Genomic DNA, 19,306 nt, shown 5'->3' on the forward strand with positions numbered 1-19,306 from the left:
AGGTTGGACATCTGCCATTGAACGGCATGTGTCCAGCAGGGGTCATGAGATGGCTGCTCTGCTGCTAATATAAATCAGTACTGGGTGGGGTGGCGGTGCACACACAGTGTGCAAACACACCTAGTCTACCCCTTGTCCCATAAGCATGATGGAAAATCAACAGCAGCAACTGGCCTACTGTATCAGTTGCTTATGCAGGAAACAAGACTATTCTTTTCTCAAAATATACGAGGCTGTTGAAACAGTGATAGTGGTTGGTCAATGTGGGGATTTGTGGCCTTCAGTCAGAAAGGTCAGCTTCCTTCCCTAACATGCACTTGCATTGAAGTCATTGTGCTACAGTGAGACAAAGGTGACTTTGGGGACAAGGAAACTCACACAAAGCAAACAGCTTTCTCCAGTCACTCCCCTCAGCTGCAATAAGGAAGGTGACCTCAACAATGCGGAAACACTGAAACATGAACTTGCTTCCTTTCCGGCATACCATGCCACTCCGAGCACGCCAGGTATGGGGTTGTGCTGGAAACCTTTTGGCTTGGAATGTGGGGCAGGTCGAGTGACAGGAGAAAGAACTGTGATGCCCAGTTGGCATCAAGACGTTGAGATAAAAAATAAAAAAATAAATAAAAAACAGTTGTTGCTTGATGATAAGAAAACTGTATTCATGGCTTCATTCACATTCTACTGTTGATGTCACGTATCGCGATGTATTACTGATTTATAGATTTGTTCTTTTTGGCAATCATGATCAGGTGATGTTTAGCCTAAACTACCACTCTACTGGTAGTCGACAGTTGAGATATAACGCTAATCAACCTGCCAAAGTTGGGCAAATACACAGAGTTTGACCATGTCCCAAAGTGTACTGAGCGTCCAAAGTGTTGAAATTCTATTCTACATGAAGGTAACATAGTTTTACATTTGCATTTTGAGTGTTGTACAGCCTACTATGTAATGTCTGCTCATATACCAAAGACATTTCCTGTGACTATGTGTGTCCCTCCACACAACCACTGGTGTGTGTGTGTTAGTTTATGTGTGATATTGAAGCAGAAAGACAGCAAAGTTACTTGTCCATCATGAAAAATGAAGTCGCATTGACGTGTTTATTGAGCTTATGTATCAGCCTTTTATACATGCCGATTTTGTGTTTTATAGCATTTCATGTAAACATTCATCAAGATCAGTTTACTAGTTGCTTGTTAGTATTTTATTTGTATGTATTCTTTTTATTGTTTCATTTAAAGGTTCATTACAAAAATCATGAATTGTTGATTATGAATGTAATAAAACTACAAGAGTTTTCTGTTATGCATTTTTCCCTCCTTAGTTCTTCTAAGGTATTTTTAAAAACACATATTTTTAAAAGAATCCCATTTTTGCATTACTGCGTGGACGGAGATACTAATATGAACACATTTTTTATTTTTAAATTATAAGCATGCCGTGGGAGTACATAATTTATTTTAATATTCCCCGCTGCCATTGCATGTTGACTCCTACATGGCCTATATTGTTGAATTTTCCTTCTGTATGAATAAAACAAAATCAGCGTTTGTGGCGAGGAAACATTTTGCGAAATTAGTGACCATAATAATTAATAATCGAATGTGCACACTCAAGAGCTCCATTAAATTTCATACACGGACCAGTCTCTATTCCTTTTCATTATCCTCTTTTATTCCAGCACACCAACAGGTGATGTGCATTCTATCAGCTTTTGTTCGTCTCTGGTGGTTCTGAAGTAGCCTAGAAGACCAAAATGTCTGTTTCTCTGTAAATTATCTATATTTCACCTGACCTGACTGAGAAATGGGCCATGTATTTTCTCAATATTTATTCATTTCACATTTGCATTTTGTAGACAAAAAGAAAATTCCTGACGGAATGCATTGAATTCAATGAGAGCCGGATGGACAAGCGGAAAATAAAAGAAGACATAATAGCCTACACATTGTTCTCTGATCTCTCTGTCTTTTCACATTGTATAATTGTATCGAGGTATCTAAAGACAGACCAGGCTGTGTATAGGGACATACACACACATAGACTCGTATTTAAAAAATACTAGTCTATGTGTGGACATAGCCTTACTGTACTCAAAAGATAGAAAAAAACAACAACCACCATGGCTTCAAACCACCATCACAACTCTACCAGGAACCTTTAAAAAAAGGGAAAAAGCTGATTCTATTTGCTTCCTCCCCTCTAGCATTCCAGGGCTTCTCCAGAGAAATCATCCGTTATTTGTGGGATAGGCAACCAGATTTCCCTAACTCAGACAGGCCCTATCCAGGACCTATTAATAACTGGCCCAGGAGTCAGGGGGAGGGAACGCCACCAGAGGGACTAGCATGAAGAGGTGGCAGTAGGACAACCTATGGCCAACATAACAAATGTGAAATGTCCTACTCTTGGCCACTGAATCTGAAACACAGTAGATTGTACATCACTTTAGGGCTTAATCAAATACGGTTTTGTTTTTCATACATAGACTGGCCTCCAAGTATACTATAATAATGGGTACTGCACTAAGGTACAACGAGTACTCTGACAACAGGAACAACGTGTGCATGTGGAGGGGCATGCGTTCCCAACGGCACCGCTCCCAATGGGCTGGTCCGACCGAATTCCCACTGGGCACATCACATGCCAAAAACAGCCCCTCGACAAGTAAATAAGAGGGATATTGTAGTAGGGTTGCTGTGCATAAACCCCTCATTACAAAGATGAATGCACATTTGAGAGTTCAGTGATGCAAAAAAACAAAAAACCCATAGGAACAGAGATGTGGAAAAAGGTTATATGGTCAGATGATGAGTCATCCTTCACCATATTCTCATTTCTCAACAAGGGGCAGAGTGGATGTGTGGTGTATACCAAGAGAACAGTACAGGTCTGAAATAGAGTTGTAGTTGCTCAATATTTCACTGCATATTTACAACAGCAAGTTTAAAGCAATATATATATTTTTCTTAAATCTTTGGGAGCTTCCATGCACTTAGTATAGGGGAGTCTGTCATGACAGCACAACGCTAGTGATGATTCTCTGACAATCAGTAGTCTGCAGTGTTTTCACATCACCTTTTGGCATCACCTCAGCTCGCTAGGAACCTTGACGGAGGTCAAAATGTATACACAACTTTTGGCAGATGGAAAACGAAAAAAGACGATTACAGTCAATGTATTACATTTTAGTAATTACTGAATTACATTCAGTAATCCCCCATCTACAGGGCATGGGGGATTACTGATCAGTATGGAAATGATGTGAATATTGTGCTATGACCTTTACAGTCACGAGATCTCAACCCAATTGAACACCAATGGGAGATTTTGGACTGATGTGTTGGGCAGCACTCTCTACCCTCACCAGCACAGTCCTCCAACAGCGTCACACATACACGTTGTTTTTTCCTTTTACTTATCACCCATCTGTATTTGCCAATGTAAATACTTTTGACCCACATTTGGTTAAAAACCTAGACTGGAGTAGCCTTAACTAGATATTATGCCAGCACTTTTTCATAATTATACAAATTTCTAGTATAATTATGAAAGATAGGGGTTCAAAGTCAAATTATTTTTGCAACCTCATGTTCATCATAGATGGTCTGATTGGTCTCTCGATAATACAATAGTGTGTAGAGAACAAATTGGAATTATCAAGTTGTATCGTTTACAACAGTGATGGTTAAGGATACAAGTAATCTTTCTCTACTAAAGTTGCCTTCATGGCATTTCCCACATTGGCTCACTTGATGTCATGGCATTTCCGACAGCAAAGTCCCGTAACTGTTTATTTAAGATCTGTAGATTGAGATTCTATACATGAATACCACCTAACCATTTTGTGGTTTGTCAGGGGTTTAAGTAGAAAATAAAAAGTTCATAGCTATAGCTACTCCAGTTCCCACATTTGCCACTTGAAAAGAGTAGATAATAGAGAATAGTAGTAGAGAATAATATACCCACATTTTATTTCAAGTATTCTTGGACCCACTGGGTATTCTGGGGTTAAAGGCAGGCACATATGTTTAGACGGTACAGTTTGTAAATAGTTTGTAAATGAGCACGGTTTAATTTGGGTTAGGGTTAATGTTAGTGGCACGCTTTCTATTTCATCAAGTTGAATCCTTAAGTGACCACTAAATAAAAGCCGGGAATTTAGAAGCCATTTTTGTGGGGATCTTTAGAGGCAGTATCCAAAGAAGAGATTCAGTCCACCTGTTGAAGAAGGCAGAGACAAAAAAGGGAGCACTTTTGAACTACTCACGGGAAAATATCAGACATTCATTTCCTAAGTAAAGTTAGTCATGAACATAGTGGCCCCTCCTGTGCACTGCCAGAATTTCAGTTACTTTCCAGGGTTGTACTTAAGTGCACAGGTGTTTGCCAACCAGAATGATCTTGTGCGCTTAAGCACATTAATCTGCCATATCCTGATGACAGCGTTGGAATCGATTGATTGAATACGTTATTAGACAGAAATGTAAACAGCACGGTGGTACAGTAAGACATTTAAGCTAAAACGATAACACAAAAAAAGTCCTGGGGACTTGTTTCCATTGTGGTCCTATGTATTCAAATAATCAACAGAGCATCAAATGTTACACATTAACACATGTCATCAACACATATACAAGCCATATACAAAGGAGAAAAAGGGAAAAGGAAAATGCTGATAGTGTAAGACACCTCTTTTCGAAGGGAAATAAAACTGTCTCCCCTTGTGACCGTCTGATAGATGTGTTTTTCTGGACAATTTTTGAAAGAAACCAGCGATACACATCCTTTAATGGATGGTGTCAGGGCATTCCACATTGTGGTGGCAGAGTAGTATAATGAGAAGTTTCCCATGTTTGTTCTAAATTTGGGGAGAACCAGATCGTGGTCGCTCCCTCTGGTGTCGTGGCTGTGGGTGTCACTCACTCACTCCCTTCCACTTTCTCCCTGCCTAAGCATTACACCACTGCAGATGGAGGGAACTAGGTCGCCCTTAATGGCCACTGGCAGGGCATAGAGCTGAGCAATTCATTTCAGCCACTGGCAGCAGATTCCATAATTAAGATAATTAAAAAGGAGGGAGGGAAGGTGTGTGGGGGCAGAGACCAGGGGGAAAAGTGCAATTGCATCCCAAATCCTCCATAGTGCGCATGCAGGTTGGTACTCCGTTCCAGTTGGCTTATTAACTCTCTCAAGCCAGAGCAGAGGGGAAGAGTAGCGGCAAGGACACACCAACCTCAAATTTATACTGCTGGCCAAATTAGCGCGATACGCTGGCTCTAGCTCCATCGCAGCTGCTGATGGCAAGAGAACCAACGCAGCATATACTGTACTAGCCACCCTGCTCTCTGCATAGATTAGCGGTGTAGCTAGCCTCCCTCTCTTTCTCCTGCGTTACCAATCAATCAACACAAACTGAAACACAGGTTAATAGAAATGCCCCCACCCATCCACTAGTTGACGCATTCATCAGGCTCATAAAAATCAGCAAGCCTCAACAGCAGCACAGAGGACAACTGTGTCAGAGGCCCGTCCACGGTCTTGCCTCTGTATTACCCAGATTGAAAGCCGTCGTCCCGGTGTGCCGCCAAGCAGCAACATTGACATGAGTGTGAAGACTAATTAAAAAAGGCTCACAAAATACCACACAATGTCAAACTATTGAGGTTCCGTTGACCCGGAATAGAATTTGAAGAATTTTCCAAAACCATATATGTTGTGAAAAGGAAGCATTTGGCTCACTGTGTAGTGTGTACTATGTAAATCATAAACATAATATTATACCCTTGCATCTGCAGGACCATAATACAGATTGCAGAGCAACAATACAATAAAGGTAAAAGACTGCAGCAATGATGCAGCAAAATAGACAGTGCTACTCCCTCTGCCCTCTTCAAAAGTGCACTAAAGCAGAACAAATGCTCATGTCTAGCCTGCATCTTCAGAGTGCTTGCTACACCTAAAAATGATACAAATCCCAAAAGAGATGTGCTGTGATATGGTCTTCCATCTTTATTAGTTAAAGCCACTACATACCAACTCTTACATACTACACCTAAAACATCATGTTAGCAGCTTAAGGTATATGCTTCCTTTGCTTAATGTTTATGTTAAGCATATTGCATTTCCTTGTTGTTGAAATGTGCTATCAGACATCCGTTAGTGCACTGACCAAGGTTAAACTCCATTTGCAAATACTACTTATGTAACAAATAGTCTGCGACGTGCCTTACAGTTGTCAAAAAATATAATGCACTCCACAGAGGTAATTTAAATTAGCCTCCACATTGTGCATTATTTGGGGATAAATGCATGACTCATCATGAATTATCCCTTACTTGTACTATTTTAGACATTACCTGTACCATTTTATTAAATATTTAATTTCAATTCCCAAGTCAATTTGCACAACTTTCCTGATCCCACCCATAGGCTTAATCACGCAATCCTTCTTACAGTATCTAGTTACCAAAGCTGTACTCAGTTGAAAAGAGAATGGCAGAAACATTATGGTCTCTATAATCTTGAAGCCTCATCATCAGACTGAGTTGCAAATGCAAATGCAAATGAAGCACAGTAGACGTTGCGTCAATGTAACAGGGAGACACCTAAGGGTGCATGGGTGGGTGGACAAGGTGGTGGGGGGGGGGGGGGGGGGGGGTTCGATCACTAGCCAGACGGACAGACACAACCCATCCAGGTGCCAGCGTCACTGCTCTGTGATTGGTCTGCTGCAGTCTGAGGCGACATGACCACTCAGGGCTATTTTTAGTCAACATCAACAGAGCACCTGCAGCAGAAATGAGACACACACATCTGCTTCAGTCATCTCCTGTGCTTCGTCACTCTTTGATAAGCTGCTCCCCTCGGATGCACAGTGCACCCACAGCCTAATTTCCCCCAACACTTCCAGCTCAACCTCTGTCTAGTTTAAAGTCATACTGTGTAACTTTTTCCATTTAAATATTATATTTTGTTTATATCAAAGCTCTATTTGATATAATCTTGCACTTGTATATTTTCCACAAAAAACAAACATAAATGTGTATTTGACAACTTCTCTAAACACTATTTCCCGAGTGTTTGCCTCCAACAGGCCGACACTCGCACCAAAATTAAGCAGGCATTGGAAATGTAGCGGAAATAGGGCCGTGTTTGCCATTGATCTGGCGATACGATACGTATCAGTGATCAGAATACAGGGGTCACGACACATTGCAAAATATTGCAATATTGTATGCAAGGCGATATATTGCAATTTCTTTTCGGGATGCCTTTTCTACAGTACTGACCAGCGTTACCATTGAGCTATGAGCTAGAGCCCTATGCATACGTATTTTCGAAGCGTTAGTGTTTTTGTTTCAAACTGAATTCTAGGAATCGCTGTTCTCACAGACAACGGCACTATCGGAGTTGTTGCCAAAAAGACTACTAAAATGGATATTACACAGTGGGAATTTACATAGTAGTAGCAAATGGGATTTGGGTGGAGAGTTAACGCAGGTAAACTCAATAGGTCAACAATACTGATTAAAAAGTTTTCAACGTCCTTTTCAAAGTATGAACAGGATGTGGAACAGATGGCCCAAAGGTAGCATCATTCATTGTGTATCGTGGGGTGGTGTATCTATCTGACAGTCTTTCTACAGAGCTCAGCCCTATTGTTCCTCATTCGAGCTCATTCGTGCCCTTTGGCTCTACCTCCCACTCTTCCCATTTCTAGTCATCTGTTGCCAAATTTCTCTTAGCGGACACAGCCAGAGAAATCCCAATTTCTGAGGGATAAGCGGATGCCCCCTTTCCCCAAATCTAATAACCCATCACACTTCCAGCCCTCTCTCTAGACCTCTGAATGATTACTAGAAGATTGTTCTGAACCTTGCCAGACCTCATATCACTGAGAAAAGCTTCACTTGAAGCTTAAGCATCTTGACGTGGAGCCTATTCCCACACAATTTTCTCAATCTTTCTGTTGTATAAAAGTGAAGGGCCATGAAAGACATTTCCCCTGCAGCTAAATCACAAATGTAACACAAGCCCTTATAGAAGTGCCTCGGTAAATGATGAGTGATGGTGGCGTAAGCCCACTACACCACTTTCTGAGGATGCCATCAGTCAGCCAAACGGCCACAGCTGAGAGGAGGTTCCCTTTCTAAACAAACCATTGACTCATCCATCACACAATCCTCCCTATAGCTGTCGGCCAAACCGGCAGAGCATTAAAAGACACAAGGAAGCAACACAAAAAAACAGAGTAGGCTGCACTGTGGAAGAAGAGAGAGCTGATGAGCTTGAAAATAAACAGTTTAACCTTCTGGGCCACAATTCTTGGTTCTCGACTCGTGATGCAAAGAACGCAGCCAAGAATAGCTCACCTCCTAGAAATGATGGAGAAAAAAAGGAAATTAAGAGAAATGATGTGGCGGACGGTGGAAAAGCACTGAAGCATTGGGCCTCATTCACAAAGCTCTTCGTAATGTTCCTAACTTCCTACTATAATTTAGTGTAGATTTCTTTAAGTAAAGACCGACGTGCAATTCATGAAGGCTATGTAAAGCCTTTATTTGTGCAGATCACAGGTATCAGATGATGAATCCCACCAATTCGTAATTAAAAAGCTCATTCACGTGCATCCCATTTGCATTGTTCCACACTACATTTGACATCATAAAAGGCAACCGGAAATATCCAACGTGAAACGAACTTCACTGCGCTGAGAACGCCATGGTACAGGTTCAACAGCTTCGCTTCTCAAAATGAACAGATCTGCAAGCTTTGACAACTTGTAGATCAGTGTATTTGGCAAGCGAGTCCCTCGTGCGATGGATCCACTGAACGTGAATGAAATATTGCTCTCATGTCTAGCTAAATCATTTTTAAGAATTTATGTTTAACGTCACAGGACCAAATAATAGGCTAATAAAACATGGAAGGATATTATATAAGCCATCTACTGAAGAATTACTCACGTTTGCAGGATGTAAATGATGATGCTAGAATCTAGGGCATACTGGAACGCGATCAATTATGGATCAGTTTTAGTGCATAATATTTCCATAACGGAACATTTTTTAAGCAATACTTGATTTCCATTTATTATTTTCCTTTAAATTTGTATTGCCATAGGCTAAAATAATGAAACGGGAATATCTGGTTAAAATTGCACAATTACTTCACATTTGGCTGTAACCAAGGAGCTAATGCTTCACAGACAAGTAATCCTAAAAATAACCAACTACTCAGCCAAGCACAAAACAGATTCTCCAGAGAAGACACACATATAGGCAAGGTTATTTACCAAGTAAGGAGCGCCAAGCAGTAGCCATGCTAGGTTACTGCAGTTAAGACTAATTGCCCACCTTTTGAATAATGGGTAACAATATCAGCCCCAAAATGTATCCAACCAGCAAGGAAAGAGGAAGGTAATTCAAATTCACCAATCAAAGACTCAATGGAGGTGCAGAGTTACCACTGATGACATTCAGAGAACCTGTCTCCAAGACTAAACAAGGATTTACGCAAGTTAAAGACCTAATGAAATGAAATATATGTTTTTCAGACTTTTAGAGCATATCTTAATGAGAACATGCTTAATATTGCAATAGCCATGTACTCCCAACGGCCATGTTCAACCAACTGGCACTGCACTAGTGACATTAATTCAGGGCATGTTTCATTTAGGTGCGTACCACCAGCATGGACAACTGAAAACACAGGTAAATGAAACAGACCCTGAATTAACGTCATTACATTCAGCTGTGTTTACCCCCTCTATGAGATGTCAAACTCAAAACACCCGCTGTGAATAGAGTCCATTCTGTCCATTACCTCCAAAGTCTCTCAACGTTTTCATGGTTTCTTTTATTACTACACGGCTAGGCTGGTGGAATTAATCTCTGTTCAGACGGAAAGGCTGTAAACATACACCACGTGCACACAAAACCAGTGCAAACATAGAGGACCATAGGGACAATGCCACATAACATACAATTGGACATACTTTTGTGTATATATCAACTGTAAACAAAAAAGGGTTAATTTATCCATTTTTAACTGTACAACTGGAACCAAATGGACCCGTAAGTGTCCATTTGCTTCCATTTGTACACGCTCAGAGTTAAATTAACCCCAAGGATTTTACTGTGTATGGCTTTGTGGAAGCAGCTCTGGTTAAGCCGTTCTGTCCTGCCTCCTAGAGACCTGTACCTTCTGTCAGAGGGGCTACGCTGAAAAAGATGGTGAGCTGGATGGAGAAGGTCATCTATGATCTGGATTGCTTGTGACACCATATTATTGACCTTAATTTTGTAGGGAGCAAATCACTGATGCCAGCAGCATCACTCACTCACTGGCACCTTCAAGGCATAACTGAATCTGCTGCTTATAGCAAGTGAGGTGACTGACAGCACTGCCCGGGTCACTATAAATACACGCCAAACCTGTTTACTTGCCGAGCCAGAACTCCTGCGAACCCCGACATTGTCAAAGAGCCAGCTCCCACTCTCAAATTGCACATTCTCCTCTCTCTCTCTGACGTAACAGATTGGGAGGGAGCAAAAATGGTGTCTTTGACCAATCTAGGGCTGCACAATTATGTCAAAATGTATAATCCTGATTATATTGCTTAATATTGTAATGACTATTATTAATCACAATTATTGGGGATGACAGTTTTTGGTGGGAAAATACGTTTCTAACATTTTCTGCTCATTGTGCTGGTTGTGTGTGTTTTATTATAATGACCTCTGTGATTTTTTTCTGTGAGCCTGAGGGATGGGGAGACAGGTTGTACAATGTAATCTGGTTATTAACTGTTGTGTACTGGAGAGGAGACACGGGCAAGGTGCAGCAACTGCCAAATAAGGTGTTTGAGTTAAGTTTCATGAATTGTTAAACATAAAATCACATTCACAATTTTTCAATTATTTTTAATTAGGGCTGCAAATAGAGTATCTATAGCTATTATTCAACTGATTACTAAAATAATGGAGAACCATGATCTTTTGTTTAAATCTTTTTTTTAATATATTAACAAAACATGAAGATTTCAAATATTTTTTTTATAATCGACTAAGTTGATTGATTTAATTAAAGGTAGGGTAAGTGATTTGCTTTGGTTAAAATAAGAGTTAAATAGCTCTATATTCTGATAGTACTCATTGCTATAGAGTGTTTGTTCAGTAACAGGAGTCTCCTTGTCTCTCCACCTCTTTATTAAACAGATAATGCATTTTCGTTTCAGTTTCATTTCCAATTTTATCTAATCAGGACAGAGGACTCAATCAGGATACAGATTAAACAAGTGAAATTGGAAGTGGTGATACTAAGAAATGTGTCATCAGCAGACAAAATTGGAACTGGAACACTATACAAATTAAGCTTAAAATGGGTACTTTCTCCCCCTTATATGTTTGTAATTGTATGTTTTGTATGTTCGGTTTGTTTGTTATTAATGTGTTAGTCTTTTCTTTTCTGTGAATGTTTGTTTTCATGTTCTGAAAAATCTAATTTAAAAAAAATGGAAAAAAAAAATGGGTACTTTCTCCTGATTGGCTGAGATTTTGACACCTACCGGAAAATGTATTTTCTGTTTATTAAAGAGCTGGAGAGACAGGGAGACATCTGTTACTGAAAAAACACTCTATAGCAATGATTACTATCAGAATATAGTGTTTTAACCTTTTAACAAAATACTTTTTGTTTTAACCAAAAAATATTTATTTTCAGTATTTTCTTTAATCTATTTTTATTAAAATATTGGTTTTAAATAATTGATTAAATCGATTAGTTCGATTAACTGTTGCACCTCTACTCTGGATTAGTTGTACATCCCTAGTCCAACCCAGTTGCATAAGGAATGGATCTTATGTCATTGTCATGCGGAAGTGAAATTCAGAGTAACTGGACTATTATGGGTCACAGGGCTTACTATCTGTAATCACTGACAGGAATTGCTAAAGACACTAGCTCTCGTTTCTGTGGATTCTGCTTCTATGCAGTATGATGACATATTTTAGCAACTGCTATAGGGATGTCAAATGAATAACTGTCGACTTTAAGGGAAAACTGTGCAAAATATATATTCAATCGATTAGTAAGTATGGATACGCGCTCAACCAACAATCTGAAGATCAAAAAGGTGTGATCACACTTTGATGGTACGTACAACAAATAGTAATTATAATATTAAAATACATTATTATAATTGTATTTATTTTTCACCACAAAAAAATAATAAGTAACAGCGTCTATAGGAAGGGAGAAGAGGAATGTGACACAGTGTGAAACGGTGTCCTTGCCAATATGAGCGTTGCTGCGGATGTTGTGTTTACCGGATGACTCAGCGCTGGTGCCTGGGAACAATTGGAGCCTCGAGTCCCAATGACGTGTCGGGATAATGAGAGCAGGAACTTCTCTAAACTGCTGTTTTGTCAATCAGCCTTGAGCCCGGCGGTGGAATAATAAGCAGGGGGCCTTTCTGCTCTTCGTCAGGCTGAAAAGGAGTATTTACCCAGATCACCACAGAACCTATGCTGGCTCTGGAAATAAATAAACATGCACTCAGGCAAAACAAACTGAATGGTTCTTGGAGCTTGTGGTACAGTTACAGGGACTGCCTATTGACAGTGCCCTCAACGGACTGCCTCCACACTCCCACTTAACAGGGAAAATTGGTTCATAATGCTGCTACTGTGACAGCAACAGATGGAGAATTGAGGGCTGTCATGACATTTTGAAAGGGCTGTCTAGACCAGCCGTCCACCATAGAGTTGCTCTGATTTCCCATACCGGCGAGGGAGAACCAGTGTACTTGCCATCACTCTAACACAGCTATCACCTTACTGGCTTTAATAGACATCAGTTCTTGTGCTTATTTTAAAGCAAAATCGATGAAAAATCGATGAACAATTGTGTTTTCTTTACTCAGTGGATCTGAGTAAAGAATAATCAAATTTGAGCACATCTGACATCAAGTATGCCAATTAAAACCAAACAAGTGTAACATAATAGCCAAGACAAATGGGATGTTTGTTTCTGTGGAAAAGGTGTCACAAATTGACAAAAGACACGCACATCCTGTCCTGCTGGGATGGGTGCTGGATCAAAAACTCAACATGAAATAATAAAATCTGCACACCAGAATGCCACCAGTTTTTTTTTTCAATGGCGGTTACGTTTTAGGCTCTTCCTCAGCCCCCCCCCCCCCCCCCTCATTTCAGCTGGTCTTTAAGTCTGCTTCCTGTGCACCGGCCCCAGTCCATGTTGTGAGGTGTAACCTACCCAGTTTGGGGAAGACGATGAGGTACTCTGCATTGCACTGTGGGCAGGCCACTCGTGCCGTACTGTTGCCACGCTGCTTCTCGTCCACCCAGCGCTGTAGGCACGTCTGGTGGACCCACTTGGTGGAGCCACGACAGCGGCAGGGACGTACCCACTCTGCCGTGCGGTCATCCTCGTCTGTGGCAAAGCACACCCAGCAGCTCCTGAACTCACCAAACACAGTAAAATTCGCAGTGTTAATACTTTAACTCTTAAGAGTGTACAAAGTGAGTACAAAAGCATTTGTGACACACTAACAAATGGATACAAACACAAACACTAAGGACTGGTTTCAGTTTTGGCTTCTTAGTGAAAATGAATCCACGTTATTACTATATCTTTGATTTGTTAGGGTCTATCAAAAGCCTCATTCACACATGCACTGTAACATGAAACTTTCCCAGACTTTAAAACGGTGGGGCTGTATGTATGAATGTCCGACTAAGTAGCCGACAGCTCCCTTGAGTTAAGTCTGTGTAATATCCGATTGAGCCCGAAACAGCTCAATGTGTGAATGGACGTGGTCATAGTCCGATGAATTTACATTGAGCGAATGGCCGTGTTGATGACGCTATTGTCGAGGAGCCTCCCCTACTCTCGAGGTGAGTGATATTGATAAGTGATTGATGTCCAGTGTTTGGAGAGAGAGAGAGAAGAGAACTGAAATCCAGTTCTTTCATTCAACTTTTTATTTGTGTCGAGTTGAAAAGTCACAGATAAAATAAATGGCTCATAAGTGAAACAAACAAACGCCTCTTTCCTACTGTAGTAAATAGTAATTAGACAACGAGCAACACCTGACACTTCCCTGCGCACTCTCTTTTCACAGACCAATGCTATTTTCCAGCTCTGAGGACAGCTTGTTTAGATGAAAAGTAGGTTGTAGCTAATTGTCTACATTAGGCATACTGATACTATGGTAGGAAAGATGTGTCCTTTGTGTTTTGCATGGGTGCATCAATGGGAGACCGCTTGCTGAGCAATTCAATTCATCTGTCATGTTCTGTGGAAGAAAATAAATAAAAAAAGATTGCGTTTGTGCCGTGCTACATTTGTGAAAGGATAACATCGATAACACCGACCGTCATGTGTGAAAACCATTAAAATCTCAGTTCTTTATATTAATTTGGAGAAGGAGAACATTAGCATTCCACAGTGAACGAACAAACACCTGCATACTTGAAAATGAAGCGTTATCAGGAAAGGAAAACACCAAAAAAAAAGGGACTGGTGAGATTAGAGAGAGCGCCTCTGCATTTCTAAATGTGAAGTGATAAATACCCTTAGCTCTGATGCTGGTGCTGGCAGACAGGAGAGAAAGCCTTTCCTTGGACCAGAGACAGACAGACTAGGTAGGGGTTTACCAAGAACACAGCCTTCCACACAACATGACCGTAGTTTCAGTTTCAAATAGGGTTTAGGAGGAAATGAAGCATACATACTTAAATCTCCCTTAAATCTTAAAGAAATTTGTCTATAGCAATTGGGGGAGAAGAGAAGAGAAGAGAAGAGAAGAGAAGAGAAGAGAAGAGAAGAGAAGAGATCTTACTAGTCCCCCTAGGGGTAAACAGCAGGCGGTCATCAAAACAAAGTCAGCTTTCCGAAAACACAAGTTAAAGGTCTAGGCTTCACCTGACTTAGATGGAGAGTACTTTCTTAGAGGAAAGCATTGGAGAGGCCAATTTGTAGTATTTGATGGAATGATAATAGTGGTGGTAATGATCAAAGTCTTTTGAATAACTGTTCACTGAATGGCCTAGATGGAACCCATGCAGCAGAACTGGAGGCCAATGACTCTGCATAAAAATGATTTAACAATCTGTCTAGATCAATATGAAAACTCTATAGGCAAACAAGCGGTAATGCTGAATGCTTTGTCGAGCACATCTGAGAGCGCCGCAGGAACTGCTCGACACAAACAGACAAGCTCAAACAAACAGTCCAGTGGCCATCTGGATAGCAAGCAAAGAATGTCTAAGAGCTTTTACTGCAGGTCACATGCAGTCAAATAATGGTAGATATATCAGCCAGACTGAGACATTGATCTGGCTCTATATTCATCAGCCTAGTGACTGATCAAACAAAGCGTAGGTAGGTTAACCTGTCAGTATTGACTCATTGTTCAACTCTTTTTTGGCTAGTCTCTCACTATTAGATACTGCTTAGGACTTGAGAGCTACGTTTGCCTGACATTGCCTTAAGTTATTATAAATGACATTGCAGTTTCTCCAACTGAAAATTCAACAGTTCACCTCTGTGCCTTGAGGGAGTAATAGTGTAATAGTGTCAGACCACTGCTAGACTGTGCAGTGGATGCAGAGAGTCTACCTCATCAGACCGATGGGACAGAGTCTCTGAACTGATGTGTTATCCTGGAACAGAGCCAAGACATATTTTAATATCTCCCTCCCTGCTGAATGAAAGCTTGCTTGCTCACTCATACACAAATAAAAATAGAATGTATGCCATAGAGATGCTACATTTTTTATGTCCAAAAAGTCTGTCTTGCCAATAGCACTTTTTGGCCATACTTGACAGCATACAAACTGTAAAATGTATTGAATGAAAAATGTAAAATGTTATCGCATGTTCAATTGTTCATAATAGAACATGAACTATTGAAGACCCATTTTACACATCCTATGGTGTGGTTTAAAGGGATATTTCACTTTCAAACATGTTTGGGGTCATTTTAACGTCTGCGTCAGGCTTTTGTGAGGACCCCAGACAGTTTTTAAGTTGCTTGATTCAGTATTTATATAGTATTTATGATATTTATTTTATCAGACACGCCCCCTTCCTATACAAACACATTATAACTTCAAACTCCATTTGAATTAGATTCATCGAAAACAGCCGTTCTTGGTTCTGGTAACTCATACTGCCCTCCTAATACGTGAGGGGCCGTGTTTTTTCAATATTTATTTTGGGAAATTGAATAAAGAAATACAATAAAAGAAAATAAATAAAAAAGAAATAAGATAATCGAAAAAGCACGCCCCCCTCGTGTATTAGGAGGGCAGTATGAGTCACCAGTACCAAGGACGGGTGTTTTCGATGAATTTATCATGGTTAAAATATAGTTTGAAGTTACAATGGGTTTTTATAGGAAGGGGGCGTGTCTGATAAAATGAATATCAAATCTAAATACTGAATTAAGCAACTTAAAAGCCTGTGTAGACGTTAAAATGACCCCAAACATGTTTGAAAGTGAAATATCCTTTTAATCCTCTGGAAAAAAATCATCTCTGTTCAATAAATGTAAAAAAAAGTTTCTATCGTTTCCCTAATTTAGCATTCCAGGAACTATTATTTATGCCAATGTGCCACACCTGTAGAATCTAGCCCTCATTAAAGGAGTAGTTCACCCAAACAATTACTTATTTTCTAGCAATTACAAACCCCAGGAAGCCTTGAATTCATGGAAATCTTTTTGTTTTTGTCGCATTCCTAAGCCAATAATTTGATGAGCGGGTCATCGGTCAGTAGGACACTATTTCCTACCGGTTAGCTGTTAAGTAATATTGTATTTGATATTGGATTGACTTTATACCACTTAAACGGTGCAGCTCAGTCATAAAAGACCAATTTAAAATCGGTGGCAGGTTGATCAGAGCACCTCTATCCCTACCCGAAAGTTAAGCGCATCCCCTTCACAAACACACAGCGACAAATGAAAACCAATTCCTCCGTGTCCATCCCAACATCTCGGGAGGATATTAGATATCCCTAGTACCCTGACCTACCTGCAGTATGTCTCCGACTGTGACATTATATTACTGTTCCATAATTAATAGCCAGCGCGGGATTGGCTGGACAGATCACCACCCATGTCTCACTGTACGTGGCAGAGCTCAATACTCTAGAACCAGCGATATTTCTAATGAAAGCTGCTACACGCCGATAACTAAAAAATATATTCATAGGTTAAGTCCTGAATAATTGATAAAAGGCAGAAGCTGAGGGGCTATATTGATGACTTAGACTCTCGCTCAATGTCTTGGGACTTTCGTTGCTTAAAGGGACACCTTGACATTTTAGTAGGTTATTTTCATTTTGCTTCTAAGATTGTCGCTAGCTGTGCCCTATTGGTTTAAATTAGACTAATGTTTAATTTATACTCAGATCTACACGCTCACAACACGCTGTGACAACACATTGTGAGCTTGTAGATCAGTCATTTTAGGCGAACGACAGTCGTGTGAATGTGACAAGGTCTGTTAAGTGAAAATCCTGATCTAAAATCTAAAATGTCAAGATATCCCGCTTTAAGCTCCATTCTCATTCAAAATGATATGCCTTACCACTGGCCTGTTGCTAGGTGATCTGTTAGTTCAGGGACTACAGCTTTCAGATCACTTTGAGCCTGGCTATCCACGTGTGACATTTACATTCTTTATTTCCATAATTACACTGAACCTTGAACAGTTGGCATTTCAATAGCTGAATGAAGCAATGATTAATCTACACACCTCCCATAAACCCCTTGGCATGAATTCAATAAAGCCAGGCATGATAGTGGCAGAGGTTGGGGGGGTTCTCCCACGCTGCAATTATGTGTATTTTGGATATTCGTTACAATTTGATTATTTGATGTTCATGTTAATAAACCTGAAAAAATAATACTGTCAAGATTATAGGCAATATCATCTATGAAACCGCGCATACACACTCACAGTCACACACTGACCTCACTTTTGTACCGGTCTGCCTCATTAAGAAAGATCGCTTCCATCACAGCTTTTGTGCGGACATTAACCCACATTTAACCTTGTGTCAGTGAGTCTATCCAGGATTCACCAATCAAAAGTATGCTACAGGTTAGTTTAAGACTCGGTCCAGACTCCAGTCAAGGCTCTGATGTATCAATAGAGCTGTACGCCCCATGTCTAAGAATGAGAAATGTTTTGGAATGTGTTTGTTGTACAAAAAAAAAAAGCTTATCCGCAGCCAACTGTTCAATTTCCTGCCTTTAAACAAACAATAGCTATGCTCTGAATGGAGGAACCCTGCAGGCCTTTTTCTTCTAGTTTACATTGGTTTATAGCCATATCAACTTTCCAAATCCACTTTCACTCATTTTCTTGATGTCCTGGTTCCTCCCACTATCATCAACCACAGCAGAATGTGTGAGCAGGATTGAGAAGAGCAAGACAAGTCCCTCATAATATAACATGCATAATTCATCCTGCACGCTTCCACATCTAAATAATGGATGTCAAATCTCTGGCCTTCTGTCAGTTGTCCACAGCCCTAGGTGTGCTCCATCACTGGCACTACTGCAGGGGAGTCGACAGGACCCTCCAGGAAGGGGTGCAGACATTTGGCTTGGATTGTTTGCTCAGGTTGCCCTGCCCAGCCTGCGGTGGCTGATTTTCCAATCCTCCTCTGGCACTGAATAAAACATGACGATGCAGGAGAGGAGCCTAGGGGTCGAAGTGCTCAGGTGACACGGCCAGTGTAGGGCCTCAGGGCAGACCTACGTGGTGAACTCGAGTCTTTATATGGAAACTTAAACCCCCCTTTTCTCCCATCTACTGCCCTCGCACCAACCGCATCCTCCCGGCTCCCGCTACTACCTGCTGTTTTGCCCTCTTCTCTCCTTATCTCATCTTGTGTGAACCCTGCTCTGTTTGCGATGATGCTTGACACAATATACATGTACTTCCATCACTACGGATAATGGTTAGGCTACATCAGGTACTATGTGGAAGGTTAAGTTGAACAACCTCTCAGGCTCAGAAACTTTAAAGCAAAATGATTGTTTGCAATTATTTCTTCTGTTACAGTGTACCCGAGCACATCTAATACCAAGCAAGTCTGTAATATACACAGCCTTGTCGAGCGGCTGATGGTATTGACCGAGCTGAGACAAGAGGTACCAGAGAGACAGACGCAGAGGAGTGAAATGGAAGGCCGAGGTGCTGATTGGAACTAAGAGTGGACAGAGTCTCAGCGGGAGCACGGCAGTGGAGAACAA

At 40.7% G+C, this 19,306-nt stretch overlaps 1 protein-coding gene across 2 annotated transcripts in view; it reads right to left on the reverse strand.

The window, feature by feature from the left end:
- The window catches only part of marchf5 (membrane-associated ring finger (C3HC4) 5), a 34,203-nt gene that overhangs the window by 6,198 nt on the left and 8,699 nt on the right, over positions 1–19,306 (reverse strand). For both annotated transcript variants that reach the window (XM_084076945.1, XM_084076944.1), the window contains exon 2: positions 13,288–13,490. In XM_084076945.1, the coding sequence (XP_083933071.1) occupies positions 13,288–13,490 (203 nt within the window). The remainder of the gene's footprint in view (positions 1–13,287; positions 13,491–19,306) is intronic.

The sequence above is a fragment of the Gymnoscopelus microlampas genome, assembly GCF_963454915.1.
Source record: "Gymnoscopelus microlampas genome assembly, chromosome: 13".
Lineage (NCBI taxonomy): Eukaryota > Metazoa > Chordata > Actinopteri > Myctophiformes > Myctophidae > Gymnoscopelus > Gymnoscopelus microlampas.